Here is a 20,529-nt window from a genome sequence, read left to right on the forward strand (position 1 = left end):
GGGCTCTCGGGGTGGAGCGGAGCCCGTGCTGGGCTCTGAGGAGGAGCGGAGCCCGTGCTGGGCTCTCGGGAGGAGCGGAGCCCGTGCTGGGCTCTCGGGAGGGAGCGGAGCCCGTGCTGGGCTCTGAGGAGGAGCGGAGCCCGTGCTGGGCTCTCAGGAGCCCTCCCTGCTCAGGAGGAGCTCAGCCTGTGCTCTGCTCAGGGGCCCTTCCTGCTCAGGAGGAAGCAGAGCCTATCTCTGCCCCGTGTCCCATAAAGACAGTGCTCCTGAGAACCAGAGCTGATACACATCTCCAGAAACACGACATCATTCACTCTCCTGCTGATTGTCCTTCCCAGACCTGTGTGCCCTGCACAGCAGTCGGGTCTAATGTTACAGCCACCCTGGATTCAGATGTGGAATGGGCCTGGTGTTGGGCTTGTGCTGGAGAGGGTTAAGCTGTCATCAGAGCCTTAATGAGCCCTGAGATTTCCCTTTAAACCTTCAGTTAATGGGAAATGAAATTACGGAGGGGGAAGGGGGTCTTTGTGTCCTCCACCACCTCCATCCCGAGTGCCCTTTGATGAAATACAAAACCCAGATGGAAGATGGTGGGACATGAGTTTAAAGCAACATAATGAGGGAGAGAGGGGAGAAGACAAGAGACCAGTGGGGTCTTGTCAGACCAGAGAATGGGCTCCAGTGCCCTGGGCAGTGTGATGCTGACAGCACCTCTGAGGGGGCTGGGGGAGAAGGAGGAGCTGCATTAGGGATGCTGGGAATGGTGCTGAGTGAGGAACTTGGACCCCAAACTGCAGCACTCACACCACACTAACCCCAGTGGCAATAGGCTTGGCTGTGTGGGCACAGGCTTTTGGTGGGAGCTGGGATTGGTGTGAGAGCTCTGGCAGTTGAGAAGAGCTGAGCTTGCAGGGAAATCCATTGGGCCAGGAGCTCTGCAAAGGGCTGCCCTTATTCATGGGGCTAGCTCAGCCCTCCAGCATGTCAGCTCCTGATCCAGCAGAATGGGAAACTGAGTTGAAGAACTGTGAGGCAATAAATGAAATAAATGAATACGTATCCTCTTCCTTTGGGTGGGGAATTAGAGGTTTGCTATCTGCTCTTGGTGCTCCTGGACACCAGACAGAAGTGGAATTCAAGCACCATGATTCCTGCCCCTTCCTTATCTGAACCAAGACTGGGAGATTAATATTGGGAGCCTTCTGCTGTAAGGAGGCCCTCACTAGCTCCACAGAGATGGGAATCCAAATAATCAATCCCATTCACTCTCTGTGAAAGACTATGTGCAAATTAGTCATTGCATAAAATTAAAAAAAAAAAAGTAATAATTAGTTTCCCAAACTTTTTCTCTTCCCTTCTTTTCTAGCCAAAACTGAAGAATTCCATTTGTCCAGATTTCTGCTTAAGGCCTCTTTTCTAGGGTTTATGGGGGAAGGGGGAGAAGTGATGAAATGCATCGGGAAGTTCACCAGCTCCCGCTGGGAGAGGCCAAACAAATCTCAGTGTCACCCTGAGTTCCCAGGCTGCTTTCTGCCCATGATCTCAGTCCCTTCGGAGCTCAGCCAAGCTGACTTCATGCACTACAGTACCCCCAGGGCAGCTTTAGTTCTTTACTACAATCTGTGTCACATTGTATGGGTTTTTGGAATTATGGCCTTCCACAAGTTCCCATCAGTGCAGGCACATATTTGTGTTCACGCACACACCTTCATAGTGATGCCTTTTATAAAATCATGAAGTCGAACTAAAAGCCTGAAAAAAGCCCAAAGCCAAAGTCTTTGTCTCAGCTGCAGGAAGGTAAGAGGGACTGCCAGAAAAATGCTGCCCAGGAGTTCTTTCAGTGATTTTCTCCTGCCTTGTCCTGTCCCTGCCTGGGGACTCAAAGCAGCTGTGGCACAGTGATGTGACATTTCTTCCTGCCATCTTCTGGGCTCCCCTTCCTTTGGGGATCAGCTCAAATGCTGTCAATGTGCAGCATCAGCTTCAAACCCCAAGATATCAGAAACTCAACGTTTCCACACAAATATGTGTGGTGCCCAGACTTGAGTCAATTTTGGACAGGCTTTGAAAAAGGTTTCTGTCTGCATGCTCTTGGAGCAGCCAGAGGACCTAATTAGAAGGACTCCCAACTGTAACCTTTGCACAAGTCCTTCAAAGGAAGAACTGAAACGTGATGGTATCTCTTTGCCAGACAGTATTTACCCATTGTGCATCTGCAGGCTTGGTGATAGTGACCTGCAGCATAAATTCAACAGCTTCCTGTCTCAGTTTCTGCAAACCAAAACTACAGAGTTAGAAAACAGAGAAAAATGCTATTAACTCTCCCCATGAGTTAAACAGCACATAAACCTCAAGAAGGCACATGAGCAAAGATAAATGGGCTGTTGCAGCGGTCATCTCTTTTGTTTGTAGTAAATTATTGTGTGTAATTCATGTTTCCTGTCCATAAATACCAGAGGGACTTGAAGACATGGAATCCATTCTAATTCAGTAAAGACAAAAACAACTCCTTTTGAGCCCATCTGGAACTTGTTTTTATCATAATTGTTTCGGGCTCAGTAAGGAGTTCAAGATCTAACTGCCGTCTCTAATTGTTTCAAGGATAAACAGCTGCTTTGTTTAAAGGCAGCAGCTCCCATTTTGCCCAGCACAGCAGTCCAGGGCTCGCAGGATGAAAGGAGCTGTGCCGTGTCAGCACAGGCCCTAACGAGCGCTGGCGCCCTTGGCAGGGCGCTCACCCCGCCCGCAGCTGATGGGGCAGGAAAACAGCCCCAGGCACGCACTTGTGAGTGTCCAGCCGCTGACATGTGCCCTCTGCTCTTCAACGTCACTGGCATTTTGTTTGTAACTTCATCTGATGATGTTTTGCAACGTGGCCCGCTGTGACAAGTCACGCCTGGCCTGGTGACGCGCCGGCATCTCCTGCAGCTGGGCTGTCGGGTTCACTCCCTGCCACAAAACCCCCAGCCCCTTGCTCGGGTAATGCTCCAGCCTCTGCTTGCAGTCCCGAATCTTTCCTTCATCTGGGAACAAAGATACCCCCACACCCACTGGGAGAGACTCCCCCTGCCAGGGTGTGAGGCCGTGTTGTGTCTCAGTCCAGTCGTGTTCGAGGTCTCGCCCAGGACATGCCGTGCCTGAGCCCAGGGGAGCCTTGGTGTAGGAGAGGTCTCTGCATGCCTGATGCCCTGGCACTGGGAACAAGTGAGGCACACCAGCCAGGAGAACCTTTCTGGAAGGATATTTCAGCCTCCAAACTCAGGCCTTGGTTGCATGGACAAGAGGTGCAAGAGCTCCGTGAACCCGCTGCACATAGATAAGCTGTGTAATCATAACTGTTGAGGCACTTGAAATGTTTATTTTTCCATGTGTAATAGCCATATATAAATTCTTCCTCCTTCATTAAAGGATTTCTTGTTCCAAATCAGCTAACTCTGGAGTGTGATGGCTAAAGTCAGGAGAAAGTGAATCATACAGAATTGGATGGATTTTTAAATTTGTTTGTTTGTTAGAAAGAAACTAAAGATAGCACTTAGAGTTCAGCCCTCCAAGGACATGTGGTTTGCACAGGGTTTGCTGTAAATCACAGTTAATATTATTTTTATTTCCTATGGTTTTTAGTTCAAAAATACAGCTTTGTGTCTGGCATGAGAAAGATCTTATTTAAATCTCCTCAAGCAGAGCCTCATCACATATCCAAATAAAGCACCTCTTCCAAAACAGCTTCTGATCATGAGTTGAAGACATCAAACAAGAAAATGTCTGTCTCTTTGCACAGTTATTTTTCTCCAGTGGTTAATAATTCTTGTTAAATTTTTTTGCCTTGTGATCTGTCCCCTACACCACAGGTCACCTCACACAGCTGTCAGTAGGGAATATCCTTCAGAGGCCTTTATTTTGTAACATCCATTTCATAAGCACTGTGGCCAAATCAACAAGAGAACTGAAAAACAATGTTTGCATCTTATAAAAAGAGGTCTGTGCTCCACTCACAATAGCAGTACATCAACTGAGCGTGCTGTCAGCTGCTGGAGACCCCTGCAGGGAGTCAGAAAAGGTATTTGTACTTTAGTTTTCACCAGAGGCAGGACTGTGAGTCCCAGTCCAGCTGCCTCTCAATAGCCAGGGCACAGCTGTAATGAAAAGCTCTGTCTGAAGGGACTGTTCAATAAGAAAGCAGGATGAGTCTGACACTCTGACACTGCTGCACACATTTTCCTCTCTTCTGATGGGAACATTCAGCAACATTTGATGCCATTTGGTAGAGTCTAAATGCTCTTCTCTCACACACAGAAACAGAGGTTTTGTTCAGGCAAGGACTTTGTTCCTTCTGGCCTTGAGGTCACTCAGTTTCAACTAGCTGCCTGTATCAGTATCTTATACAGAGACAGAAGGAAAATAAATAGTTCAGCCACAGCATGACCTACAGCTCACAGTGGACTGAAAAAAAGATATTTCCATTATTTTTAGTATTTTGGGTTTTCTCAGTTTTCCCAGAGAAGATCTAGTGCTTATCAGGTGGAGGAAAAGGCAGACTGCTGATCAAACACATAGAACATACAGCTGCTCCTCTGACATCCAAAAATCCCAGCTAGCAAGGGAAAGCAGCAAGTTCCCTTGGCTGTCTCAGCCTTGTGTCCTCAAAGGACTCAGCTCCCATGGATCTCCACTGCTCTGGAAAGTGTCCCAGTGGCTCTGTGTGATAGCAGCAGCTCTGTCTGCATTGGGTCCCTGCCCTGAGAAACCTCTGTGACGAAGCTCATTTCCCGAAGTTCTTATACAGTGCCTTGAACTTACATAAATGGTGGCGTTTTTATAAAGAACATCAGTGAACTGCTGGAACTGAGAATTGTGGTGTCACAGCAAGGCACTTGTTTCCTACAAAGAAAAATCCATTTCAACAACTAAGTTCCATAAACATTGCTCTCACCACGAAATCAGCAAACCTGCTGCATGTTTCTTGAGAAAGCTGCTTGTTTGCAGATCTCATTATTTGTCTTTTGTATTCTGAGTGAGTTCTGCAAGAGTGAGGACAAGCAAACAGAGGCATTTTGTATCTTACAGTGATGGTCCTTACAGGAAAGTGAGAAGGGATTGCAGAAATAGCCAGGCTAGAGCTTGGGAAAGTCAGCAACCAGCCAGAGATCCACTCCAAATCTCTTCTGCAATTACAGGGTAGTGTTTGTAGGGAGAATTCATCCTGTAGATCCAAGCCTCACAGATGGAAATGAGGCCCCTTTTCTCCCCTTGAAGTTGGTCCAGAGGATTCTGGTGTAAAAACACACTGAAACATTGGAACCTCTTAGTCCGTGACAGATCAAAGAGCATGTGTTGATGGTCTTTCCTAATGGCAGGATTACCACTTATTCCTGCAGTCAGATAACTGCAGGCAGACACTGCCATCACGTTCTCCCAAGAATTCCTCTCCCATGCACACGGCATCATATTTCACCCTGATTATGACAAGTTTGAGTTCAGTTAAAGAGTATTTGAAGGAAGAAGGTGGTGGGTCTCCACATTCCTGCTGGAAACCTGCCGGGTTTACATGAAGGCTTCCAGCATGAGGAGTTTGAGTAACTGCAAAGCAGTGGTTGTGCCCTAGTGACAGACCCTGACCCTGGAGATTTCTCTTCTACAACTGCAATTCTGAAACTCTGGCAAGAAGGATGAAACATCAGGAAAACTGGGGTTTTTAAGGTCCATCAAAAAGCCAGTTAGAAAAACATCCAGTGTGAACATCTCTCAGCACCAAAGCATGAGTAATATAGATGCTGTGCAGATGAAAAAAATCTATCTCTTCACTCCTCATCAAGGCAGCTGTTGGTAGACAAGGTAGAGGACAACATCCTGGAGCTCCCAGCAGCCAGCTGCACATAGATCTCACCACAGCAACATCCAGTTGATGCCCCTCTGGAACAGGGAGGCTCGTGAACAGCCTGTGCCACAATCCCCAGCATCTCACTGCCCACCCACAGGACTTCCCTCATCTCTGGCAGCTGGCACAAGCTCAGAGCAGACAGCATGAGGAACAAGCTCTCCTTTTCGAATGAATTGCTGTTCTTGATATATGCTGCCTAAACAATCCGTCAGTGCCTGTTGAGTGGTACTGTTACCTCTGTTTCCCAGTTTTTGTTTGGGAAGCTGTTGGAAGCATTCCTCTAACCCCTGCCACACGCCACAGGCAGCACGGTGCTGGCACGTTGCACTCAGAGCCTAATACAGCAAATTTTGTACTTCTCCTGCCACTTAGTGGCTGCAGCTGATGCAGCACCACATCCCTGGCTACACGTTCACCAGAGAATACTGTGAGGTGGAGCAGGCTCATATTTCCGTTCAGGCGCAGTAAAACCTGAATAGGGACAAAGAGGCATTTCAAAGCATTTCACTTATTTCAAACTCTCTGAAATCTGTCAGGATCCTCACAAATCTCACTCTGCAGGACAAAAGGATGTTAAAAGGATGATTACTCCTGAAGGCCAGATATTTTGTGAAGCAGCAGCTTTAATATCACTGCTGGCAGTGCAATATGCTTCCATCTCTAGGATTCATAAGGATTCACCATTTCCCACTGCCAGGGTGGGCCTTTCTGTTCTGCAGGAAGAAGTAAGGCTGGCACTGCTGTACCTGACAGGAGCTCTAAGTGTGGCTCTCTGCTCTGTGCCAGGCTGTGGAGAGGGCACAGGAGCACAGCCTTCTGTGCCTTCGTGCACAGCCTTGCCAGCCACAGCTGCACTGCCTATCTGTCACCAGGACACAGACAGGAGCACAGGGAAAGGCCTTGGATAACCAGGGATTTGGAAAGCTTGGGCTTCATTCATTCCTGTCACTGATGGGACCAAGGGAAGTAGTCTGGTTTGTCTTTCAGATCCTACATTGTGTTCCAGGACAAATACAATCAGGAAAAAAAACCCCTGTAGTTCACTTCTGCTTTGATCACACTTAACCGGAGAAGTGATAGTGGTAGCTGTGCCAGATGCTCTGAGAAGGAGTTGATGTTGTAAAGCACACTGGCCTTCAAGAGGGATTATACAGATCTGGATCTTGGAGAATCATTTCCCTGGGATCTCGTGGACTTTTAACAAAATGAATTGAACTGTCTTGCTAGTGAACAGGCAGCTCAGTTTTGGGAATGTAAATCAGCTGGCAAAACACCTGCCAAATCAAGTGTCTTAACCTAACGTAATGAGTGACTAAATACACATTCCTATGCTGGAGATTTAAATAATCCTTCAGAGCACCGTGAGAGTACCAGAGGCTTTGGCAGACAGAGAAAAACCTATGAAAGAGGATGAACAAACTGCAGAGACTGGTAAAATATCTATTTTACTATTCTTATTGACATATTTTTTAATTTGATTTTTTTATAAGGCTGTGTAAGTACTATCAGGTTTGCATAGAATTATTTTTCCAGTTCATCACAGTCCTTGGGATAGAGCTGACAGACTAATGGCTCTCCTGGCAGCTGAACACCACCACGGTGGCTGGGAAAGCACTGCAGGAGTTGGGCATTACAGAAGGCTTGGGAAGGTCACTCTGGAAATACAGCACAGCTCTGAGCACAGAGCTGCTTGCTGGCCCCTGAAGGGAGAAACAAACCTTTTTGCTTTAGCTCATGGTCACAAAAGAGCTCTGTGACATACAACTTGAGAGGGGATGTACTCTATAATGAAAGCAGGGAACTAAGCAGGAGTACTATATTCCTGGACATTGTAAATGGAAAATAAATGTGCTGTTGTAGGGAGAGGAAACTCTCACCTGGAGAACGAGGATAATGAAGAATAGCAGAGATATGAGGTGCCCAATCCTTAGCTCAGTTCTCAGTAACAAGACAGGGAAGTGGTGTAGCCATGGAAAGTGCAAGTGAAATGTATCTGCTGCTGGCTGGGACAGGAGAGCTCAGTCTCCTCTTGCTGCAGGCTTGGAATAGTCTGACTTTATTTCTGTCCTGGAGGGACATCCTGTCTTGGGCTGGTATGGAAGCTATTTAGAAGAAAACACTTTGAGGAAAGGGGAAAAATCCAACAATTTTTGAATTTGTGGTTTTAGAGCTATTGTGAGACTAGAGCAAAATTTCCTTTTCTTTGGTGGATGGCTCTGTAAGAAGAAACTGAGCAGATAAAGCAGAAAGAGGTCCTCAGCTTTGGGTTATTTAAGTTCGTGGGGTCACTGGGGTCATATTCATGTAGCAAAACACAATCTGGCCTGAGGTGCCCTGCACTGACTGGCAAACAGCCAGGCCTGAGCATGGGCTCTCTATGTTACATCAGAGCTTTCCCAGTGGGAGGGGTTTTTAAGCAGGGCGCTGGCAAAGGCCATTACTGGCCTTGGGCCACCCAGAACATGGTGCAGGAGGTGTCAGACTAAAGACCAGGAGCCCCTTGTATGCTCAGAGTGGTCTTGAGATGGAATAGAGCTCCCAGTCCCAAGACTCCCTCAGGGCACATCTTGCCTGTCACAGGATTTCACCTACGGATGGGGAAACCAAAGGCACAGGCACAAAATAGTGGGAAAAAGCTGGATGTTGTCAGCCTGCCAGTGAGCTGTCAGCTGCTGAGCTGGGCCAGCCAGGACAGCTTGTTCTGCACCCTTGAAAAAGTCAAGAGCCCTGTCTTTTGTAGCAGCACCGATCCTGTGATGCCACAGGAGGCTGCCCATTCCCCTGCCCGTGCTGCCGAGGCTGGCAGTGCTGTCACTGGAAATGTGAGCCAGTGGCAATACTCGAGAAGGAATGTCCCCAAGGAGACCTGAACGTGGCATGGGAAGCCACTGCTGCCACGATTTCACCTGTCTCATAATGCTGAATGCGCCATTACAGACTGCTAAACACTGTCTGCTCTGTGCAGCAAGTGCAGCATCACAGGAAAGACACTCTAATCTAAAATATCTGTTATTATCATGAAAGGACAGAAATAACAGCACACCAAAGAATCCCAAATGCACTGGGTATACATGGCCATGGGAAAATCCCCCAGCTCAAAGTCTCAATGTCTTTTGAGTCAGTGTATTCTGTACGAGGAAGCCAGCTATTTATTGTCTGCCCCTTTTCTTCAGCTTCAGAACAAGATCCTGATCCTGACAATATGTGCTGCTGGGATTGGAGGCACCTTCCAGTATGGTTACAACATCTCCATCATCAATGCCCCAGCCTCGGTAAGTACTGCTGGTCTGAGAGCCTGCCCCTGGCAGACCCTTGAGCAGTGGTGTGCCACTGGAAATCTGCAGGCTGCTGCTGCTGAGGGACACAAAGCAAGGATCCCTCTGTGTAATTCACATCCAGAGCACTTTGTTGTCAAAAGCCACCTTGGAGCAGGACCTAGTGTCACAAGAGTTTATTCAAAAGCTTTGTTTCAACTGCTTTAGGAAAATCTAATTCTAGAATTTTTCATCCTGAGTCCTTTGAAGTTGATTTTTGCCCTTAGATTGAAAGTGACACCCGTGAAATCAATTTTTTAATTATCAAAAATAACTACACAGAGACATAAACCAACTGCAACATTTCAACAGCAACAGTTTTATACCCTAAACTCTTTGCTAAAAACACATGGAGGAGATTGCAAGCATAAACACAGGACAAAAAGATATAATAATAATAAAGGGACTTTCTCCATGTGCTTCCCCTCTCTGGTGGCTGTGCAGCTGTGTCCTCTCTCAGTACATCCAGGTGTTCATGAACACGACCTGGCTGGAGCGCATGGGAGCTCCCCTGGACAGCAACATGGTCCTGCTGCTCTGGTCCTTCACAGTCTCTGCTTACCCTCTGGGAGGTCTCACTGGGGCTGTGGCTGCTGGTCCCATGGCCATCATGCTGGGCAGGTAAGAGGTGCTGGAGTTGAATTGAAGCTTTGCAGCTTCCCTTAGTTCAAGAGGAATCAGGATCCCTACAGCAAAATACCCACCATGGTTAAAAATAATGAATATCTCAAAACTCATTGGGGAACAATTTCTTCCTCATATTACCTCTCATTACCCACATTACCTCAGCCCAGCTGAGGTGCTACAAGGATTTCAGCTCAACTCCTCACCACAGTGCCTACCTACATAATCTCTATCATTTTTGTGCAGTTTTCTCTTGTGCTTTTAAATGGGAAATTGTAATCGATCAGACTAAAGATTTTTATTTTCAAAATAAGCAGTGGGAATGACCCTAAAAAAACAGGGTGTTTACAAAGAGCAGTGGTTGCATCCCAGCTCCTCGTGTCTCACAGGCTGTGTATTCACATTTTGGTCTGAAATATTCCAGGAAGTATTCATTCAGTCTCCACAGTGGGATTTTTTATCTCTATGCCTGAGTCTCTGAAAAATAGCTTACCTCATGCATCTTTCATACACAGCTCTATCTCCAATTCTCTTCAGAAAAAAAAACAAACACAACAAACAAACAAACAAACAAGCAAACAACAAAAACCACCAAAAACCTAACAAACAAACTAATGTTACCAACATAAACTTATAGGAAATTCGATTTTTGCCTCCCTGTGCTATCACTTTGGTTTTCTCCTCTTATGATGAAGGAGACCCCATTATGGTTTGAGGTCCCATGACTTACTACTTTCATGGTTACAAGGACCTGGAAGGATATGGCTTCCTTAATCCATTAAATTTTTGAGATTTCGCCCTGTCCTATTTTGGAATAAAATAATATTCCATCATAAATAAGAGGAACAAAGACTGCTAAGGCAGTGAGCAGGGACTAGAGAGAATTTCTGGTAATAATAACAGTAAGGGTCAATAGAGCTCTTTTTTCCTCTGGTTTTCAGCAGGAATTTCTCCTGGAACACATGAAAACTTTCTGACAAAGTTTCACAATGATTACACTATTACGTGAAAAATACCTATTCAACAAATTAGCACTTTCAGACCAAAATGCACATGGCTTGCTGAAGGAATATTCCTCTCCATTCAGATGGGAACTGCATGTGAGCCCTGAAGCTGGGGGAGAACCTGGTGGTGGCCTCAGAGAGCCTAAAGGCAGCACTGCAGGGACACCCTGAGGTGGCACAGGGACACGTCCTGCAGGGCTGGGTTCACCAGGAGGTTCTGTGGTGCCACGGGAAGTGATTTATGCCAGGGTTGAACCTGCCACACGTGTGCTCACAAATGTCTTTTCTCTCGGAAGGAAGATGTCCCTGCTGCTGAACAATGTCTTTGTGATCATAGCTGCAGCCTTGTCCGGCTTCAGCCGAATGGCCAAATCCTTTGAAATGATTATGCTCAGCAGATTTTTTACTGGCATCAATGCAGGTATGGCAGCATGAGAAATATAGAAGGATGAAGGTGGAAACAATCAGAAGAAATTTAAGTAGGAATAAACCAGGATATTAAAGCAATTAATCCTTACGCTGACCAGAGAATTAAGAAGTATATACAGATTTTATACTTTGCTTCTAAGGGCTTTCTTTTAAAGCATACACAGGCAAGGGGGTTTTGTGTGCTACACATAAGCATCTCTGTGCACTGAGAAAATTCGAGCTGAAAATGGATCCCTGTCTGCTTGTAAGAATGTAAAGTCACTCACCAGCATGAGCACCAACACAAAAGCTTTTGTAGAAGTTCATCCCAGAAAATGATCGATATAAGGGACTTAAAATATGATATTCCCCTCAAAGGGGGGAAATTGAAGGAAACATTGCATATAACCTTGGATTTGGTGCTGAAAAGACCATAGGACTGAGGCCCTGACAGGTTTCAGTTTCATTATCTGCTGTTACTGATGAATATTGAAATGTGTGTTCAGTTACACAAGGCGAGGGGTAAAATTGAAGGTTTGGGTGAATAACAAGCACTGGTAGATAAGTTATCACATGGCCTGCAACAGAAGAGTGCAGCTGGCAACCTCGGGAAGTGCCTGCCTGTATTTATTCTTGTCTCCTCTGCCCACAAGCTGAGGTCAGCCTTTGTCTGCCTTGCCCAGGTGTGAGCATGAACATCCAGCCCATGTATCTGGCAGAGAGTGCCCCAAAGAAGCTCCGAGGAGCTGTGGCCTTGACTTCTGCATCCTTTACAGCCCTGGGGCTGGTGCTGGGGCAGGTTGTTGGACTCAGGTAAGGTAAAGCAAGCAGCCCACCCCTTCCTTCCTTCCTTCCTTCCTTCCTTCCTTCCTTCCTTCCTTCCTTCCTTCCTTCCTTCCTTCCTTCCTTCCTTCCTTCCTTCCTTCCTTCCTTCCTCCCTCCCTCCCTCCCTCCCTCCCTCCCTCCCTCCCTCCCTCCCTCCCTCCCTCCCTCCCTCCCTCCTTCCCTCCCTCCCTCCTTTGCCAGGTGTAAAAATACCGTGTAAATGGTGATAGTTTGTTTCTCTAGGGAGCTCCTAGGAGGGGAGGAGAGCTGGCCATTCCTTTTAGCAAGCAATGTGGTTCCTGCCCTGATCCAGCTCACAGCTCTGCCGTGGTTCCCTGAAAGTCCCAGATATCTCTTGATTGACCGTGGAGACAAAGAATCTTGCATCTCTGGTAAGTTTAAGGTGACTTCACAGAATATGTGAGACTTGGGCCCCAACATTTTTTGGAATGGCATCACAAATTTTACATGTAGAAAGTTTCATATCAAATAGTAAATATGATCACTTCCTCCTTCCAAACTAAAGAACATTCTATAATGTTAAATATATTTGATCTCTTGAGGTAATTGAAAGGCATCTTCCTACAATAAGCTTATTTGCTACAGTAATAGGGTCAAAAGGTAAGACTTGTGTTCACAATGGCAAATATGTTTTGTAACTATGAAGTGAAATAACTGCTGGTTGAAGAGCTCAGGATCGAATCTGAAGCCAATTTATATTAAAAGGATTTACTTAGATTTGTGGCATACAAATCCTCATATGCAGAGTGGCTGGAGTTACTTTGTGGGATATATGTGCTGTGTACCAAGAACATCTTAATTGCCTGCATTTCCCAGGGAAGGCACTTGAGATCTGAGGCAGAAGCATGGCAGCTAAACTGGCACTGCTGGGAAATACTCACTTGGCAAACAACGGTGAGGGATTTGCAGTCCCTTTCCCCCAAATCTTTCAAGTGGCTACACCACAGCTGATGAACTCTGTGAAGGTCACACATGGTCACAGGCTCTGTCCTGCAGCTTTCTGCAGCCATTGCCTGCTGCTCGATCCCTCACCCTGCAGAGCAGCGAACTGAAGAGAAAGCCCAGGAGTAAGAGGTTGCCTTGTCCCTGCAGCACTGCAGAAGCTCAGAGGCACCAGTGACCTGAGTGCAGAGCTGGAGGAGATGCTGGCAGAGCAGGCTGCAGTGAAAGGCCAGAGAGCAAAGAACCCGTGGGAGCTGGTCCAGAGCCTGGGCCTGCGCTGGCAGCTGGTGAGCGTCGTGGTGCTGAGCAGCGCCATGCAGCTCTGCGGGAACGACTCGGTAAGCAGCCCGCGTGTCCCGGGCCGTGCCTGGGAGCTCTTGGGCTCAGCCTTCTGGCAGCAGGAGAGGAATGAATAGTGTCTCTCTGCCTGGGGAGATCTTCACATGGCACGTGTTTGGTTCCCAAAATTCACCTGTGCATTATGGGAAGATTCAGAAGGATGCTGTAAAATAGCCTGTGTGACTCTGGTCACTCTGCGTGGCCCTTCAGGAAAAACAATGGGATGTGTTTGCAGATGTCTTCCCTTACTGCTTTCTCCTTTCTTCTCTTCACAGATGTATTTTTATGCAGCTTATGTGTTCCAAGAGGCTGGAATTCCTGAGGACAAAATCCCCTACGTTGTAATCGGCACGGGAAGCTGTGAGCTGATCACATCTGTCACTTGTGTGAGACTCTCAGTGCGCTCTGGTGACGTGCAGCCTCTGCTGGCAGGGAGGAGGCTGCTAAATGCAAACCTGGGGTTTACATTGCTTTTCATGCCAAGGAAGCCCTTTAAGCACAGGAGCCAGGCTGCCTGTCAGCACCCCCAGCCAGATGGGTTAATGCAGAGGTATTTGGTCAGACATTGCACTGCCATCACTATCTGAAAACTCTAACGAGTCTAACTCTCTTGCTTTGTGTTCATATGGATGGTGGCAGAGTTTAGGTGCAGCTGGGGCATTCTCATCTCCCGTGAGCACCCTTCTTGCCTGACTCCTGCCACCAGAACTTTCTTTTGAGTTTTGGTTTTTTTGCTGTGAAGCAGACAACATCCTGAAAGTTATTGTAGTGCAAAGTAGGAATGGAGTATTAAAAGGTAAAGAGGAAAGAGGCAGGAAATATAAACCCAGGTGAAATAATTTGCTTTATTTCACTGTGTCACTTTGTGCAGAACATGATTATAGACTATGCTGGTCGGAGGCCACTGCTGCTGGGGGGGTACACCTTCATGGCAGGATGGGCCATTGTCTTCATGGTCGCTCTGAGCCAGCAGGTAACAAACTTTACTGGATTATTTCAGTGGAATGGAGTTGGGCTTTGCCTTTTGTGTGACTGGGGTGTTCAGTGGTGGCAAATAAGTGCCCTCACTGGTTTTCCATTGGTCTCTGTGGCTGTAGACTCAGATTAGCTGGATGCCTTATCTCAGCATGGCCTGCATTTTCGCCTATATCCTGAGCTTTGGAATCGGACCAGGTCAGTTCCCTCAGTGTTTTCAGTGAAACTTTTGGGTACTGCAGGGGTTTGGAGATGTGTGCAGGCATCTTATGGAAACTCTCAGACCCTCTTTATCTGCAGCATACTCCAAGGAATGAGGCAGTTTCTGCTGTGTCCCAGGGGTTTGCTGCCCCTGGTCCGTCAGTGTTGTGCAGGGCCAGGCTGTGCCCATTTCTCTCTGTGTCCTATTCCCCCTCACAATCATCTTGGCTACTAAGCCAAGGCATTTGGAAGTGATTCTTGGCTTAAATAGAGGACAAGCTTTTGATTTGCTGCCCAGTCCATTAGGTCTGTAAACCAGAATTCCTAATGCTTGACTTTAATCCTAGAAATTGTTGGCTATGCCCTCTGATTATTTTCTTGCAGACACCTGGAAGCACAATTTCCACATCTATCTGTTAGCCTACTAACAGTGGCAGAATACACTAGCTTCTGGGGGTGGGCAATACACAGGATGTTGTGGATATTTGCATGGTAAATATATAGATGTGAGACTCTCTTTGCTCACATGAGTTTGAGGAAAAGCAGGTAAAAATAGAACCAAGCTGCCAGTGTCACATGCCACATGAGCTGGCAATAATTTCTTGTCCCAGTCCCTACAGTGCCATGGAGTTGAATTAATTATAAGCCTTTCTCACATTTGGGTCCTGGTAAGAATAATGTGGATTACAAAATCTTTCCTGGCAGTTCATTCTAACAGGAGAAAGTTTGAATAATTATCCAGTCCCTTAATATTTAACCTAAAAATTAACCTCTTATACTTCATATTGGGTTTTCTTGTTAAGATGTATTCTCTTGCTTTTAATGTAATGTCAACAACATTATTAACTTTCTTGCCATTTTTTTCCAGCTGGTGTAACAGGAGTTCTGCCCACAGAGGTTTTTGATCAAATGTCCCGACCAGCTGCTTACATGATCTGTGGCTCCCTGCTCTGGTTCAACCTGTTTCTGGTTGGAACAGCCTTTCCATTCATTGTGGTGGGTTCCCAAAGCAAAGCAGCTCTCTGTGTTCTGTGCAAGAAAGAGGCTCTGGTAGTGACCAGGAAAAGAGAATATATAGCACTTCTTTGAAAAGTAAACTTTCTCTGTGTTCACTTTGGTGATTTCTGATTTGAGGTTGGGAGTGGAATCATTTGGGGGATGGATGATAAATATTCCTCGTCTGTCCTCATAGAGAACAGCTGGAACTAAAGATGTGATGTAATTTCCCTTTGCCAGACCCTGGCACTATTCCCTAAAATGATTCCTGAAGCAAAAAGGAGCAGAACTCCACAATATGCATTCCTGTCTTATTTCCTACTGAGGGCTTCCATGCTATACAATTATAGAGAGAAAGACAGAAAAAGACATTTCAAAATACTGTTCTTGCTATGTCAAATTTCCAGTCTATGCTGGAGAACTGCTGCATCCAGGCATGTGACACTCTCACCAGGATTCACAGAAATACTCTCTGGGTGACTTTAGACCACGCAGGAAGAGGGATTAGTGGCCTTTTTGTCATCATACAGAATGTCACCAACACTGTCTTGTTTTTTCCTCCTCCTCAGAAAAGTCTAGCACATTTCTGCTACATCCCATTCCTTGTGGTCTGTGTCTGCACTGCCCTCTACGTTTGGTTTTTCCTTCCTGAGACAAAGGGAAAGTCCTTCCTGGAAATCTCGGAGGAGTTCAGGAAACGCAACTTCAAAACAAAGACCCATGGAGGTTTCTATAAAGGCCCTGAGGAGATCAAAACCACCACATTGTAGCAGAAGAAAGGAAGAAGGTATCTGGGGGGATTCTGCAGTGAATTCAGCAGTGGCTATGTGCCCTTGCAGGGACACAAAGAGAGAAGTTAGGGACAATATATTACTCTTAGTTTCTTAAGTTCACCTTGGAAACATAAACTTGAACTGATAAATCCAAGCAAAAGTTCAATCATCTGTTCTCAGCTTTTAGCACTGAGTAACATGCATGTTTTAGAATCCATATCAGAGAGTGACAGAATGATGCCTTATTCTCTCATCATACAACACCATGTAATGCTTTAGAAAATTTCTTTAGAATTTCTCCAAAAAGTAACTTCCATCTCAGAAGTCCTTCTTTCCTTGCCCCTGAATCTGGGCTTTCTAACACAGAAATTAATGCAATTAAATTCTGTTTTCAGACACCAGATGAAATTTTCAGTCCCTTGTCTTGGTGCTCCTGTTGTTTCTGTTATTCTGATTTCAAATAGACCCCTACTTGTTAAGCAATAGTGAGCAGTTAATTATTTTCAGCTATAAAAACATGTGACAGATGGATTAGAAAGAAAGCTTCTAGTACTTGTTAAGTGGCTTATTATACAACAGACTTTTGGGCATTGTTTTGCAGACTATTTATTCTGGACTGGTTTTCTTCATGGCTTGTTTGTTGTCTTCCAGCCCTATGTTGTAAAGCACAAGTAATTCTCTGATGCATTTCTGCTCCCACAGACACTGCTGGTGCATCTTGTCAGGTTTTGCACTTGTGGTGAGGAGCTGGCATGGCAGCAGCTTGTTTTGGATGTGGATCTTTAGATCACCTCACAATGTTCTCTGCAGCTTATCTGTGTTGCCTCTGTAGAACACACTGGCAAAGACCCAGATGTGAGATTGATTCTTTTCAGTTAACCTGATACAGAACAGGGCAGCACTCCTCATTGAATATGGCCTTTCACAGGCATTGGCCTGACTGTTAAGTTTCTTCCAGTTTCTTCTCAAAGTCACAGTCAAGCCAGCTCTTTTCTTTTGGCTTTGTATGAAAGGCACAGCATTGCTCATGTTTACAATGAAGAAGAACACGTACATTTTCAAGATAAGTAGGTAAAGTTTCTTTCAGTGTGTTTTTAAACTACATTTTAAAGAAAAATGCAGCATTTTTGAATAAAAAGACTGTAAACATTTCTGGAGTGTATTATTGTCATACTGGGCATGAGTGGAGCAGCAGATCCATTTCTCAGAAGAGAAGTCTGTGCAAGGACTCTTTTACTACCCGAAGTTTATAATGTATGAAAAATAAAAGTAAACTTTTTTCCCTTTGAGGTTAGTGCTATTTTAGAAATCATTAATATATAGACATGGGCAAGAGCAGCTACCTCTGCTCTTGGAAAACACTGAGATTTTGAATTATGCAGGATTTTGAGAAAAGAGCAGGACACCATAGACTTGGGAACTGAAGAGATACTTTTCATTACTATAGTTTGGAGAGAGCAGTGAGGAGCTGATGGAAAGACTGAAGCACGAAGTCAAAGCAAAAAGTGCCACTACCATCATGATGGTGGCAAAATGTTCTGCAATTCCTTTGGTGAGGACCAGAAGAAGAACAAGAGACAGAAGTGAAGCAAAGAGTCAAGAAGGGAAGTGGATCAGTGGGGAGCATGCAGGGTGGGAAGCAGGGATGGACTGAGGAGACTGCCTGGGCAGAGGGAGAGGCCTGGAGCATAGAGATCAGAGAAGAGAAAAGTCCTCCAGTGTCCAGAGGTCCTCTGCTTGGACACTTCAGTGGCTACTCCTGTGAGTCAGGACCATGCCTGTTCCCAGAGCCCTGCAAGGACAGGGCCACCTGCACCTGGCAGTATGAAACAGGCTTGGTGAGAAATTATACACCTTCACTTGGCTTCCTGACTTTCAGAGCCAGTCCTGCGAGCACATGTGGCAGAAAACATTAATTCCAACTTACAGCATTTTTTTCTGACTGTGGCCTGAAATCAGGGATCTATAAACTGATTAAGCAAACATAAACAGTGGTTACATTTCAGTTGATCTAAGTTGTTAAATTTTAATTGAAGCATTTAACAAGTTGGTTAATTGATACTGAATTAAAACACCTTCAACTGCGAAATCTATGACTCTTGTTCACATTTTCTTATATGAAGTGTTAGGCAAAACCACATCTTGCAAAGTGATTCTCAGAGACTCACAGATGACATTACTGTTTGCAAATCAAATAATTGTGCACTGTTGGATTAATTAATAACCATCAGCACTAGGGAAAACTAGTACTGCTGCTGTCCTCCAACACTGCTCCTCTGCACAAGCCACCTCTCACTTGCAACCAGCTGCTGTTGGGGTTCTTCCAAAGACACACAGCATCCTAGCCTGGGGAACCACCAAGGGCAGCCACTCACCAGGAGAAGGAATTCCCCCCTAAGCTGTTTGAATAACTTGTAAAGGCCTTTTAACAGAACCATCTTGGACACTGCCCTTGGAAAGTTATGGATAAAACGAAAGATTTTACAGTCAGGATTTAAAACTGACATTAAATTTTCCTAGCGTCTGCCATATATTATAGGGATACAGATTTTAACTTTCAGCCAATGACCATTACGTTTAAGGAGTCAATTGATCAGTCAGCTCAACAGCTGGATGCACAGGCATTGTCTGTCTTGGTCAAGTAGGGCTTAAAAAGGTTTTTCTGGATTGAGGCTCAAGGTAGCAGTCAGGAACTTTTCCTTTGGATGTGATAACTGATTACCCAGCCCACCACCTGGGGAGTCCAAGCCAGCCCACTCCAGTTTGCACCAGTCCTTGGACTTTGACTTCCACTGGTGCTTTCCTCCTTGTCCTTTACTCATCTCCAACAGCTCCCACTGTCCCCAGCTGCTGCCAGAGCACACCCAAGCCCTGGCAGGAGCACACAGCTCACCAGCTATTCTCAGCTGCATCAGTAACCAACACAAGCAAGAACTCCATAAAAACCAAAGGGGGTGTTAACACTGCAAAAGAACAAAATTGTTGCAAAAAGGTAGAAAAATCATAGAGAAAGGCTTCATGAAATCAAGCCTGCTCTCCTGGAATCAGTGGCTGGCCTTGTCAAAGCCAGCATTTTGCAAGTTCCCATGTGAAAGCAATCCTGTTTTGTGCAATTTGTTAACATAACAATCTGTTCCTGGGTGAAAAAAAACACACCTGCATAAACTGTTTGTGCACCATTAGATAGAAAAATGAAAATTATCTTCAATCAGCTGTCCCTGCAGGTAGACACTGAGAGTTTGAGTGACCAGTCAATACAGAACAACAACTTGTTACTAACCAATAAAAGTAATTGGCAAGAAAACTACTAACCAGTTGGAGTCCCACGAGAGGTCTGTAAAACTGTATAAAAAGGAGTTATGTGAATAAAGAATGGCCTTTTCCCACCATGAAGAAAATGGAGTCCCATATGATTTATTCCCATACAAAATGACATGCTGAAATATTATCTCAGGCTCCTCTTTCTCTATATAAAAAGGGACTTTTTCCAAAGTAGCCAAAGAAAGCATCAGGAAAGACCTAGACTGCAAGCAGGGATGAGTACCTTTGCATGCAAGTTGGTGTGAAGAGGCTTGATGCCAATTCAAGCAATGACATTTCCCTGATTAGATATTGGCTTGTAAACGCTTGGCAGTCACTGTTTGAATATGAAATATTCCAGGCATAGAGGTGCAGCATCACACTCTTGTTGCTGGCCAGAATATCCCCAGTAACAGGGAGCAGTGGCAGCGCTGCACTTGTATTGCAGTCCTATATTCTTAAGCCTCCTATCAGAGAATTCTAAGAAAAGGTGAATAAACTATGAAACCAGGAATGCCCTTCAATCCCCAAATGTTTATCTAGTCTCAGCCAAGTCACTGAGCAAAATATTCATTTAGGTGAGATAACAAGTGGGAAAGGAGGAGGAGAAAGGACAAGTGGATGGAATTGTTCACAAAATGCTTTTGCACGTTGCACTATGCTCCCACAACTATGACAGAGCAGATTAAGATGGCCAAAACTGAAGACTGAAGCACTGAAGTGTGTAACTGGGTTCTGGGAGGGATCTGTGAGCTTCACCTAAACTCAGCATTCTCACTGTCCTGTGCTTCAGTAGCTGTGGTTTCCTATTGCTCCTTGGTCTCGGAGGAGGCAGGTGTGTGGCATTGCTCAAATTGTTAGAGTTCCCAAAGAAAACACAGCACATTTGGAGGCATGTCTGGATAGCTGAACCAGTTTGTTTGGTGGTT

General features: G+C 45.5%; 1 protein-coding gene across 2 annotated transcripts; it reads left to right on the top strand.

Annotated features, from left to right (window-relative positions):
• Positions 1-79: 79 nt before the first annotated feature.
• Positions 80-20,529, top strand: SLC2A11 (solute carrier family 2 member 11). 2 transcript variants are annotated; one of them, XM_021549834.3, is made up of 12 exons: positions 80-7,309; positions 9,052-9,150; positions 9,653-9,813; positions 11,117-11,241; positions 11,912-12,041; positions 12,297-12,445; positions 13,167-13,354; positions 13,631-13,741; positions 14,227-14,328; positions 14,453-14,528; positions 15,400-15,527; positions 16,097-20,528. In XM_021549834.3, the coding sequence occupies exons 1-12, from the start codon at positions 7,289-7,291 to the stop codon at positions 16,295-16,297; spliced, it is 1,491 nt and encodes a 496-aa protein (XP_021405509.3). In that variant the 5' UTR covers positions 80-7,288; the 3' UTR covers positions 16,298-20,528. The 2 variants fall into 2 exon arrangements, with proteins under 2 accessions (XP_021405509.3, XP_085449112.1); XM_085592986.1 differs by having other exon boundaries at positions 80-9,150; positions 16,097-20,529.

This window comes from Lonchura striata, chromosome 15 (genome assembly GCF_050655825.1).
Source record: "Lonchura striata isolate lonStrDom1 chromosome 15, ASM5065582v1, whole genome shotgun sequence".
Lineage (NCBI taxonomy): Eukaryota > Metazoa > Chordata > Aves > Passeriformes > Estrildidae > Lonchura > Lonchura striata.

Bases quoted from the DNA above. Each gene is read 5' to 3' on its own strand.
- SLC2A11 (XM_085592986.1), top strand. From the start codon at position 8,935: ATGCACTGGGTATACATGGCCATGGGAAAATCCCCCAGCTCAAAGTCT. The intron at 9,814-11,116 runs GTAAGAGGTGCT...TTCTCTCGGAAG, and splicing joins ATGGCCATCATGCTGGGCAG to GAAGATGTCCCTGCTGCTGA. The intron at 13,355-13,630 runs GTAAGCAGCCCG...TTCTCTTCACAG, and splicing joins AGCTCTGCGGGAACGACTCG to ATGTATTTTTATGCAGCTTA.